Source organism: Onychomys torridus, chromosome 14 (genome assembly GCF_903995425.1).
Source record: "Onychomys torridus chromosome 14, mOncTor1.1, whole genome shotgun sequence".
Taxonomy (NCBI): domain Eukaryota; kingdom Metazoa; phylum Chordata; class Mammalia; order Rodentia; family Cricetidae; genus Onychomys; species Onychomys torridus.
In genome coordinates, this window is record NC_050456.1 from 24,004,623 (window position 1) to 24,017,544 (window position 12,922).

General features: G+C 46.2%; 1 protein-coding gene across 2 annotated transcripts in view; it reads right to left on the reverse strand.

Annotated features, from left to right (window-relative positions):
• Baz1a (bromodomain adjacent to zinc finger domain 1A) overlaps positions 1-12,368 on the reverse strand; it is an 82,378-nt gene extending 70,010 nt beyond the window's left edge. For both annotated transcript variants that reach the window (XM_036205539.1, XM_036205538.1), the window contains exons 1-2: positions 12,180-12,368; positions 1,017-1,295 (exon numbers count right to left, since the gene is read on the reverse strand). In XM_036205539.1, coding sequence (XP_036061432.1) covers positions 1,017-1,295; positions 12,180-12,292 — 392 coding nt within the window. In that variant the 5' untranslated portion in view covers positions 12,293-12,368. The remainder of the gene's footprint in view (positions 1-1,016; positions 1,296-12,179) is intronic.
• Between the last annotated feature and the right edge of the window lie 554 nt (positions 12,369-12,922).

The following is a 12,922-nucleotide window of genomic DNA, read 5'->3' on the forward strand; positions in this document are numbered from 1 at the left end:
CTCAAACTTCTAATCCTCCTGCCTTTACTTTACAGGCTACAGAAGTGCTGAGATTATAGGCTCGCATCGCCACACATAGTTTATTGAGTGCTAGGGATCAAACCAAGGGCTTTGTGCATGCTAGGCTCTCAATAAAGGTCTTGAGAACATACGAAGGTGTGGTATATACAACAGTTCTCCTTTTGTTAAACACTGAAAGCTATCAACACACAGGTAAGTGTCTTTAAATAGGTAGAGTAGGTAGAACATAGTACTTTTGTTAAATACAATATTGAAAGCCACCTGGCGGTGGTGGCACACGCCTTTAACCCCAGCACTCGGGAGGCAGAGCCAGGCGGATCTGTGAGTTCAAGGCCAGCCTGGTCTACAGGGAGAGATCCAGGACAGGCTCCAAAGCAAGAGAAACCCTGTCTCAAAAAACAAAACAAACAAAAACATTGAAAGCCATCAAAACAAGTATATTTAAACTATTATTTACTATGAGGATATGGTAGATATCATTATTTTGGCTTTTTAAGTATGGAGTGTCCATGTAATAAGGTTTACTTTATAGCAAATTAAAGAGAAGTTGGTTTATATAGCAATAGGATCTCAAAAGATATTTTAAGTGAAAAGAGGTATACAGCATATTACCTAGTATACTTAAGAAAAAAAGGACTATGTCAAGTATGTTTGTACACATACATAGACACATGCATGGACATATCTTTGGTGGCACATACAGGAAAAGATATATAAAAAGAACCTACAGCTACAGGGCATCATCTATAGGCTAACAGGGTAGCTAGAAAAACACAAAAGGAAAAATCTCCTCAGATCATCTTTTCCACACTCCACCTTCGAGGGTGGGTTGTTTTTAGAAAGTCTTGTTACACTGTCCAGACTAACCCAGAACTCACAATATTCCAGCATTAGCTTTCCAAATCCTGACTGTAGGCATGTAGCACCAGACCTGGCAATATTTTGACTTTTGAGCAATTTATGCTTATCAAAAGGAAAAAGTAAAAGTACTTTACCTTGTACCATTGTTCCTAATGACTTCCACAGTTTCTTCAACAAAATATCGGTCCTTAACATATGCATAGATATCATCACAGATTTCATGTAAGCGGGAACGATGGGTAAGGTTGGTCAAGTATAAAACGGGAATAATCAGTGGTTCTGGGAAACTCTGCAGATTCTGCCGTGCTTTTTCTTCTGACTCAAGTGCTTCCTGGTAAGTCAGTCCAGGTCTACCCGTCACAGCACAGCTCCACACAAGGCTGTTGCAGAGAATGGTTCGTTCAAAAAAGTCACTGATGAAGAAACAAAAACAAAATCCCATTACCTATCATTTCATAAACTTCACATTAAAATCAACACCATTATGACCTTTCCCCCATGCCACCTCATCGGCTTAATACACAACTTGGGAAAGGTCTTTAGTGTGCAACTTAAATGTGCTATCAGGTAAGTTGAACAAGCTGTACCGGCTCTGAAATTTGGAACCAAAGTGAAAGCAAATCAAACTTTTCATTTTCCTTTGAATTTGTAAACTTTTCTGTTGAAAGGAACTTACAACACTAACATCAATTAACCATGCCGTTTAATAGACCTTAATAGTAGAAATAAGAATAAAAAATAAATCTAGGCACCTAACAATAAGAGAATTACATGATGGAAAGTCAGTCAATAAGCAATGCAAGAATTTGTAATATAACAGGGGCAAACAACCTTATTTCAAGTTCGAGTCTTCCTTTATTTCTTTTTACAGTGTGTAACGACTTGACTTTGCAGAAAGACAGACTAGAAAAAGGAAAGAAGCAACAACACAGGAAGGGGAAGTGGGAGAGGGCAAGGAGGGGGACTTGCAAAAGCAGACATTTTTGGAATGTTAAACAAAATCAGGCTAGTATCTGGGCCTGGTGGCTTGGCCATGAGTAATGTCAGCACTGAGGAGGCTAAAGGAGGAGATTCCCAGCAATTTCAGGGCCTCAAGTGAGTCCCAGTTCAGTCTAAGCCACAGTTTAATATAAATATAAAGCCATGTGCCAGGAGTGCTGGCGTATGCCTGGAAATGTAACACTTGGGAGGATCAAGGCTAGCTTAAACTACCTGAGGTCCTCTATAGAAAAACAAAACAAAACAATCAGCCCATGGTAAGAGCTAGGACAGGGATGAAATGACCATTCTATATGCAGTGCCTTTTGGAACTGCGGTAATTTCTTAATATGAATATTTCCTAAAGTCTACCTAGTTTCAGTGCAAGAAACCTATAAAATAAAAAACTTCAAAGAGAAATTGGGTAGAAAAAGTCACTGACTACACAAAAGCCCACACACATACATCATAACCACAAAAATGTGTCTTTATAGACATACTATGAACAGATGTTCCTATGGAGAAAGCAAGGCTGGGAAGAAAAGGAAAACTTCTTGAGTGAATGATTCTAAAACATTTCCATTGTTTGAATTTTTATTTAATCATGTACTCATGCATCATTTTACAAGAAGGCTTTGCTAAGTATAAAACATTAGAAATATGCAAAAAGTTAATAATGGATACCCAGCTGGAGGGGACAGTAAACTTTTGTCCTCTCTGGAGTAAAAATATACTCTGGTCTACTTTTCAATAATTATGTCACACACACACACACACACACACAACTAAAAATGAAAATCTTAAAGCCAGGTGTGGTGGTGCATGCCTTTACACCCAGCACTCAGCAGGCAGAGGCAGGTGGATATCTTAGTTTGAGGCCAGCCTGATCTACATAGCAAGTTCCAGGACAGCCCAGGCTATACAGAGAAACCCTATTTCAAAAAACCAAAAATAAAAATCTTTTAAAAAGAAAGAAAGAAGATACATATGCCAAGTCACAATGACCCTGGATTCTACATGAAGAGCCTTTTTTGAAGTATGTTTTGGTACAATAAGTGGTTATTTTTTTAGAAAAGACAAACAGCTATACTAACAGAGACTTTAGAGGAAGGCAAAACAGGTCAGGAAATACTAGGACTTTTTTCAAGTGGTATTAAGGGTTAGATCTTAAAGAAAGCTAAAGAATACTCGTAGGGATAGTGGGGTGATAGAACCTGTTTCTAATAAGCAAGAAAGTTTGTGTCCTGATAATTAACTAAGAGGCAAGGATATAGTTATTCTTTCAAGCATAAAGAATAAAATGGATATAAATAACATTAGAATCATTTACATTTTTGTATGAAATCTTCTTTTGAATTAACCTACTCACTACCCACATCAAATCATTTCAACTGCTTAATGGTCCACAGGGCCAGGTAACAGCCTCTGTATCAGATAGCATAGCTTTAGCTGTGTCAGCCAGGTGCCTAGAGTACTTGGGGGCCACAGGGCATGTGAAATCACTGCAGGGTGACAGGTAAGTATAAATCTGGTTTCCACAGACACTAGACTTAACATTGTAAAATCTTCAAAGTAAGCAATGGTACAAGCTCTTCCTATAAGCATCCATTAAGTGTGTTGCCAGGTAGAAAAATAGGGTACAAAGTGCCAGTGAGATAGCTCAGCAGGTTGTCACCAATCCTGACAACCTGAGTTTGATGATCCCTAGAACCCACATGGTACAGAGGGAATCAACTCACAGGCTGCCTTGTGACTGATACACTCACTCACTGGTACCTAAGCTCGTGTGCATACCAACAATAAATAAAGAAATGTAAAATACAAACTGAGACAAAACAGGATGGGAACCCAGTGATGCAAGCTGCCCAGCTCCGGCCCTGAGGTCCCCTCATCTCCTGCAAACCTTCATGTTCTTATGCTGATAGCCTTGTACACAAAGATCCAGCCCTCAGGAGGGAGGAGGCTAGGTATACTCTACCACGTGGCTAAGCTGTCACAAAGGAGGGAAAGTCCACCCCAACCCCCAGCACGGAGCCATCTATGGCTCACCTTCACTCTCGCCACTGTCTCATGCTGAACAGGCTTGACCCTGCATTATACACACTCAAATATGAAGTTTATGAAAGCCAAATTCAAGGATGTCTCTTCAACATCTACAAGTCCATTTTACTATTGTGAGCAAAAAAGAAAATGCCAACTCTTATTTAATATGAATAGCTAAAGCTAACATAAATTACATCTGATTTGGGACTGTATTCTTCAATAGCCCTCTTTAGGATAGGGATATTCCTGCCTGGAAGCCCAGTGCTTTCTCACTTCACTGGTATAGAGTGTGGGAGACACTGTGACCAACAGTCTAAAGTATTCCTTATCTGGTCCTTCACACACAAAAACACACGATGGCCTTTCCTCTTTTTTTTTTTGTTGTTGTTGTTGTTGGTTTTTTGAGACAGGGTTTCTTTGTGTAGCTTTGGGCCTTTCCTGGAGCTTGCTCCATAGACCAGGTTGGCCTCGAACTCACAAAGATCCGCCTGCCGCCCCGCCGCCCCCGCCCCCCCCCCCCCCCCCCCCCCCCCCGTGCTGGGATTAAAGGCGTGCGCTACCACCACCGCCTGGCATGTTTCTTTCTTTCTTTCTTTCCTTCCTTCCTTTCTTTCTTCTTCTTCTTTTTTTTTTTTTTTTTTGGTAGCTGAGGATTGAACTCAGGACCTTGTACTTGCTAGGCAAACGCTCTACCACTGAGCTAAATCCCCAACCCGGCCTTTCCTCTTTATCATTGTTTCAGAAGGAAAAAAAAATCTGAGCTATAAGGTAAAAATCGTTTCAAAAGACATATTCTAAAGTCTACCAATTCTGGTGAATATGCTAAGAAACAAAGTGCAACAAGCTAATTTGTTAGGGATTAGGAAAACTGAAAGTCTAGTGGATCTAAGAATTAAGGAGCATCACAGGCCGGGAGGTGGTGGGGCACGCCTTTAATCCCAGCACCCAGGAGGCAGGGCCAGGCGGGATCTCTGTAAATTCGAGGCCAGCCTGGTCTACAGAGTGAGTGAGATCCAAGACAGGCACCAAAACTACACAGAGAAACCCTGTCTCAAAAAGAACAAACAAAAAGAATTAAGGAACATCACATACAATTCAGATGAACAAAGTGCACTTTACTAAAGGGCTGAAACTCTACTAGCCTAATACAAAATGTAGTGAGCTCCAGGACAGTTCAAAGATCTAAACCACTGCCCTGCTCACACGAAAGCAATTATCCATATGCTAAAAAACAGAATTCCTAACCTAAAATAGTCCCTGGTATGCAAAGGATGAAAAGTATGGCTTATAACTTTTTTATGGTGATTACTGAAGACAGCATAGAGTTTTCTATTATTTTCTTCCCTGAGAGGGTCCTAAGAGCAGACTGGACCGTGGGCATGGCAGAATTAACATCTTATATTATAAAGATTCCAGCAAGATAAAAATTGTATTTTTATACTCATTTCTAAACAGCCAGGAATTTTTTAACTAATTAAAACATAGGGTCTAATTTTTCAAAACCACTCTAATGAATTTTATTTTGCATCTTACTTAAAGCTGCCTTTGATAGAGATGACATAAAGGACAGGTTCCTGCAATCTGTAGGTGGTATAAAGCGGAGAAGTCAGAGATTAAAAACTTCAAGAGAGATCACCTGCACTGGTGCTAGATAGGGAAGTCCTTAACAATAATGGATGTGAAGAAGACCAGTTTAGTCAGGCTGTGGAGGCACACACCTTTAATCCCAGCACTCTGGTGGCAGAGGCAGGCAGATCTAAATTCAAGGACAGCCTGGTCTACAGCTGGAGTTCCAGGATAGCCAGGACTACACAGAGAAATCCTATCTCAAAAACCAGAGACCAATTTTTTTGTTGTCATTTTGTGTTGTTTTGTTGTTGTTGTTGTTGTTGTTGTTGTTTTGAGACAGGGTTTCTCTGTGTAGTTTTGGTGCCTGTCCTGGATCTTGCTCTGTAGACCAGGCTGGCCTCAAACTCACAGCCTGGCTCTGCCTCCTGAGTGCTGGGATCAAAGGTGTGAACCGCCACCACCACCTGGCCCAAAAAGACCAATTTTAAGTGAAATTCAAAACTAACACTTCAGTGTTGGTTTTTAATACAGTTCCCCTATAACGTCTACCCAGAATCTCTTTCTGCTGCTCCACTTCACATCCTGTGAGCCTCCTCGCTCAGGACTCGTTCAGATAGTCTCCTACTTGAGGGCTTCCCCAACTCCCAGCAAAGTTACCAGCTTCCTCTTGGATCTTCCACTCTGCTGGCTTCCTTAGATGTATGTGACTGAGACAGTTCTCAGTAGGAAGACAAATTATCTTAGCATCTTCAAAGTCTCTCCACAGAAAAATGCCCTGAGTAGACAGACACACTCTCTATGGATGGCCCACATTCATTTCTATGTGCATTTAGGCAGAAAGGGGCCTAAGTGAGGCAGAGAGGAAATGTCTGAACCTAGTATTACCACTTTTCTTTGGGTAGTTACACAATCTCTCTGAACCTGCTTCCTCTTCTATAAAATGGAGGTATATTTCATTAACAGTTTATGTAGAAATTAAATGAGAAAATTTAACAAGTGCCCATGGATATGTGCATTCAAAACATGTATCATTTTATTGTTCAAAGATCTTATGTGCAGAAGATCCTAAATCAAAGGTTCTCAACCTTCCTAAGGCTGTGACCCTTTAATACAGTTCATGTGTGGTGACCCCCAACCATGAAATTATTTTTGTTGCTACTTCATAACTGCAATTTTGCTGCTGTTATGAACCGTTATATAAATCTGTATTTTCCCATGGTCTTAGGCAATTCCCGTGAAAGGGTTGTTCGACCCCCAACTGTGTCCCGTCACCACCCACAGGTTCTGAACCACTGTCCTAAGAGGATCACCAGGACAGCAAAGAGACAATGTCAGAGAACCACATAAAGATAAAGCTCAGCATTGATTGGAAAGAGGAGGACTTAACTAGCTTAAGCATCTGAGGAATTTCTTCCTGGCAACTCCTTGAGGGCAAGCAAGGGGACAATAGAAAGTTTTAAAAGAAACAGAGCTTAAATCACTATAGATAGGACAAGGACAAGCAATAAAGTATGTCCACGAGTTCTTTAGAGTGTGTGGGTCTGTGCCTGTGTGTGTTGTGTGTGAGAGTATATGCACACAGTGCCACATCCAGTATGAGTAGAGGTCAGTTCTTTCCTTCTACTGTGGGTTCTGGGATCAAATTAAACTCAGGCCCTCTGGTTTGCAATGCAAGTGCTGAGCCAACTCGATGGCCCAATTTTTACTGTATTTTGATTAGTAATATCAGATTTTAATAAATACCCTAAAACCCAATCTGTGGGCAAAGAAAGCTAAAGGTGTTCAGATGCCTTTGAAATATGACTATTTATTCATTTATTTATTAAGATGTGTGGATATTTTTTGCTTGCATGTACGTCTATGCACTGTGTGTGTGCACAGCTAACGTTCTTTAACTGCTAATGTAGCTCTCCAGCCAACACTGACTGTGGTTTTCTTAGACATGGAGTCTAAGTTTGAATCTAGGGTGGCCATTGTTTTCATCAATACAACGAAGATGATACTGAGACCTCAGCGCTCTTCGACTTGCCTCCCCTCCCCTCCCCACTTCCCCTGTTCTGGAACACCTCAGAACAGCCTCTCAAGGTGAGAAAAGTCATCCCTTCAGAGCCCACTCGAGTCAAGATCAGCTTTGCCTCCAACTGGACATAGTTAAGTGGATGTGCCCAGGAGACCAGCAGAACCACGCTGAGAATCCACACAATAGTGAAACCACCAGGTGGACTGTTATCTATCCCCACCCATCGATATGTTCTGGGGTTGACCATTACACTACAACTACTGACATAGATATTCTGAATAAAGAAAGCTATGTATTAACATAAAAAAGCATAGCTGCTAAGCAGAAGAAAGAAAGCTGAAAGCCAGGAGTCTTGGGCACTCAGTGAGTTTGAGGAGGCAAGCCAGGTCTACAAAGAGTCCCCTGGGACAGCCAAGCCTGTTACACAGAGAAACCTTGTGTCAAAAAACAAAACCAGGAGGAAGGAAAAAAAAAGGTAAAGCATTTAGGAATCTCTGCTCCACCTTAGGGAAAAAGAACTTGAGGGCTCAACAATCAGGGACAGGTGGCCAAGTTATTCCTAAAAAGAAGCTAAATACACAAGACACTAGCTTGAAAGAGTATCCACATTCTCTTGAAAGTACATGCTCACCAAACAGCCTTTGACTACAACTAGATTTCCTACATCCAGTCACCAGTGTGGGAACCCGGCGGTAGGAAAAGCATTTCGCCCGTGGTAAATTGATGGCACCAGGTGTGGTGGCACATGCCTGTAATCTCAGCACTCAAGGGGATCTCAAGTTCCTGGCCAACTTGGGCTACACAGCAAAACCTTGTCATTTATCAACCAACAGCATTCTGATTTGTCTACTTAATCACTGCGGGGCGTAGTAAAGGTCAGAGCTGGGCGGACTATATAACAGTAGAGGCAGCAGTGGTGCCATCTACAAAAACCCAGCGAGCCAACTCGAATAGCTTGTCATTCTAGTTTCTTTGTGCAGATTTCTACAACCTTTGACAACAGGAAGAATCCTTCCTCTCAGCACCATGTGACAGCAAAAAGCATGATGTCGAGGGCCTTAGAAAGATGAACTAAACTCTAGAGCCATCAATTGCTGAAAGTGTGATTACAATCGCAATCCTGGAGCTAATCAATATCCCGACACCTTCCTCATCTACCAAAGGGCTGAATTAACAAGGAAGAACTGATGAACAGAAGCAAGAATGTATTATAAGCAGGTCAAATCTTTTTCACTGGAAAGCCAGGTGGACACAAGCTGGACTGCCTACTAGTCTGAGGTGGAAAAGATTCTTCAACTTTACATAGATTCAAAGAGGTAAAACTTCAATTCTAAACAGCCAAAAAAATAAAATAAAATCGAAAACATCAAGTCACTGGCTAATAAAACATGAAATTACATTAAAGATGTGTAATTTCTAGTATTCACAGCCAACTGTCTATTTTTAACAATTCACAACCAAAAATAAAAACTGTAGGCCAATCAAAACTACACTATAAATCTTCACCTGACTTGGAACTAAATTATGCACTTTAACATGTATATTTGCCTACAGTTAACGTGCTATTTATTTGTAACAGGTTTTCAGAAAGCAGGTCAAACAAGAGTTAGCAATTAGTTCAGAAACAGGTAGTTCAAACCATTTCAGCAGAGGAATTGACACTGTACAATCACTGACGATCCATCCTGTCAGGGTCTGTCTTTGAGAAAACACCAGGAGACTAAGGAATGGAGCACAGCACACAGAAGGAGGTGATGGCCAAGGCTGCTTGGAAAGGAAGGAAAGAGGAGGACAGAGGAAGCGGACGCTAACAACCCCAGGCCGGAACACTATTTAGCAATGAAGATTTCTGACCAACTACTAACCAGCTGGAAAGTGAACAAGGCTGGAAGCTGTAAAAAACCTCTCTTAGTACGGCAGAAATTTACATCAAGGCATGAAAAGAAAACTGAATTGGGTGAGCATAGGTAAATATTCAGGCAAATACAGGTTTTTTTTTCAAAATATAAAAAATAATCTTCAAACCAGTTTAAGATGTGAGCTAAAACAGGTTCCCTTCAATTTACCCAGACCATATATACCATCCACCCTAAATGCATTTTGTTTTCACCATTTTTTGAGACAGGGTTTCTCTGTGTAACAACCCTGGCTGGCTGTATTGGAACTCGATCTGTAGACCAGGCTGGCCTCAAACTAAGAGGTCCACATGTCTCTGCCTCCAGAGTGCTGGAATTATAGAGTGCCTCACCTCACCGGCCAGAAAATTTAACAACTAAATGGTAGTCTCATATTTCACAGCTAATTCAAAAATCATAAGGATTAAATATCTAAGGAGATATTGCAATTTTGTTTTAGGACAAATGATAAAATATCTCTGCTACCAAATTAATCTCTCTTAAACTGTAACTCCCAAAGCCCCAAACACGTCAGCACTGGGGAGAAAACAGGTTTTTTTTGTTTTAGGCTACCTTTAAATGTTTTAATATCCTCAGACTACAAAGCATACAATTCCTCACTTTTCCTGTTGGGATGCCAAAAATAATCTTCATTTCAACATTTCAGATTTCTCCATGATTAGAATAATTCACCTCAGGAACCAAAGTACACCCTGAGTGTTTAATTTACAGGGGGTAAATAAAAGTCAAATATACCTTGCCCTCTACAGTGAGGGCAGCCTCTTCGGTTGTTTGGGTTGGAGGCATTATTTGGTTTTTAAGTCAGGGTCTTACTTTGTAACCCAGACTGGCCCGGAACTCACTCTGTGGCCCAAGCTAGACTTGGACTTGCCAGCCTCTTGCTCAGTCTCCTGAGTGCTGTGTAAAGAGCCTTTTCACAAAAGATTGTTTAGAGCAGAGGAAAGAAGAGTTTGGGATGTAAGCCCGTTAACCATTTTCCTGGTACTCTCTCTAGTTCCAAAAGAATCAGAAATGTTGCTAAGGGCTGCGGCTTAAACTTTAGAAGACAATATGAAGACATCATCCTTGTGCAGTTACCCAACTCAAATCCACTTAAGAAGTTACAAGAGTCAACTCAAAGTAATAAAACAAGTCTGTACAGGAGCCCGGCGAGATGTGCACTCCTACTTCAAGGAACTGTTGGATGAAAAGTACTATCTATTTCTCTAGATAGACTACGTTTACCTGTAGCCCCCTCGAGGGGGCTGAAGGTGGGGGGCGTTACTTGGAACTGACCTTTCTAATAGCACTACCCCTTTCTCAGACAGCCGCAGCTTGCCTAAAGACCTCCCTGGATCGAGCCTGTACCCCCGCCCCCCCCCCCCCCACTTTTGAAATCCTCCTACAAACAACGTATTTGGTTGCTATTAACACACGGTTTCTAAGCCACAAAGAGAGTCTGCGTGGAGGATAAAGGAGAAGGAAAAAAAAGGGGAGGGGGGGTTACCAGGCTGTTCCTGTGACTGTTACTGAACAGTCCCTGTTTCGACACGGATCTCGGAAACACACTGCTGCACCGCTTCGTGTCACTGAGCCCGCGGAGAAGCTAGCTAGCTAGCTCTTGGCTCTACCAGGCAACGCACTGAAAATCTGGGAGCTGGAGCCACCTCTGCAGCAGCTGCAGCTTCGGGTTCTTATCAAAACAAAAGCAGTGGCACATGTCAGGCGGCCCACATGCGGAGTGGGGGGGAGGAGGGGGGAATAAAGAGGCGACAGCCCGAAGCCCGAGTTGAACTTGTCCAACTCCCACCCGCCCCCGCCGGGCTCTCGCCGACAAACCCGAGGAACTCGAAAACGAGGGGCGTCGGGGACCCAGCCGTCTGCCACTCCATGGCCCCCCACGCTCGGACCCGACCTCTTCCCTCGCCGGTCTCCCGGAGGGGAAGGGGGGGGAGGAGGGGGGAGGAGGGAAGGGAGGCGGCGCGGCGACGCCGAGTTCCCCGGGGACGGGAGTTAGTCACCGACCAGAGGCGGTGACAGAGCGCGCCGCGCAGCGCCGCGCACACTCCCAGGCCTAGGCGGCGCGGGGACGCGAGGCCGCCGCTCGGGACACCCGTGCCTCTCCGCCTCCCCGCCCGCCCGCCCGCCCGCAACGCCCCCCCGGGCCCTCTGCGGGGCGAGCCGCCTCCACTCCCGCCCCGGTCCCCACCTTAGGCACCGGCACACACACACACCCAAAAAACAAACCCCAAAAAAGACAGTCAGAAGCCACGCGCGACCGTGGCAGGCCAGTCCCGGGCCGGCCGTCTCCTGCCCTCCTCCGGGGGTCAGGGACTCCCTCTCTCTCTCCCGGGCTGCCCCGGCGGGGATCCCGGAACCGGCGGCCGAGCGCGTGCGGCCGCGGCGGGGAGGGGCGAGGCGGGGAGTTTCCGCCCGCGCAGCCTAGCGCAGCCCAGCCCAGCCCAGCCCAGCCCGGGGCCGGGCCGGCGAACGCGGCGGCGCCGAGCGACTCCGAGCGCTTCCCCCTCCCGGCCGGCCTGCCTCCGCGGGCCCCGCCGCCCCACGCGGTCCCGGCGCGCGGGGGAGGGGCGGCCCGGCCACCGCGTCCACCCAGCCCGGGAGAGGCCCGGGGTGGGGTGGGGTGGGGTAGGGTGCAAGGGGGGGGGGATAGAAAGAGCACAGACAGACAGACAAAAGGGCGCGGGGGCGACCGTCCCGTGCCCCCCGCGCTAACCCCGCCGCCCCCGCCCCGCCCCGCCCCGGCCCGCGCCCGCGCCCCCGCCCGGCCTTACTCGTAGTGGCGGAAGATCTCGTTGGTGACTTTACAGTAGAAAACTTCCTCGTCCGGCCGCAGGTCCCCCGGCGGCTTCTGCCTCACGAACGGCTTTCGGTGGAGCAGCGGCATCTCTCTGGCTCTCTCTTTCTCTCTCTGGCTCTCCCGGGCCGCGCGCGTCCGCCCCCGCCGCGTCCCTAGCAAATTGGAGGGAAAGGAAGAGCCTAGGTAAGGTGGGGAGGGGAAGCGCCGGGGCGACGACCGAGCTGCCTTTTGTGTGTGTGTGTGTGTGTGTGTGTGTGTGTGTGTGTGTGTGTGTGTGAGAGAGAGAGTGTGACCGACGCGCCCGGTCCTCCTCCTCTCCCCGCAGCCGCCGCCGCCGCCCGTGCTGCCGGCCCCAGTCCAGTCGGCCGGCCGCGGGCCCCGGCGCAACCCCGCGGGCGCCTCACAATGGGGCGGCCGCCCCCTCCCCCAGCGCCGCTCCCGGCCGCCGCCGCCGCCGCACCGGGACCCGCAATGTGCTCGACGCCGCGCCGCACCGCACCGCGCCGAGCCGAGCCCGCGGCATCTCGGAGCTTTTGGGCGGCCGGCCGATCCCCCGGGCGCCCGCTCTGCGCTTTGTTGTTCCCGGTTGGTTTCCCCCCCCCCGGACACCCCGGGCTTTTCGCGAACCCCTCACCTGCGAGCGAGCGCTGGCCCCGCCGCCGCCGCCGCCCCTTCCCACGAGGAACGCCGCCCGCGAGGGCCCCCGGCCCAACCCCG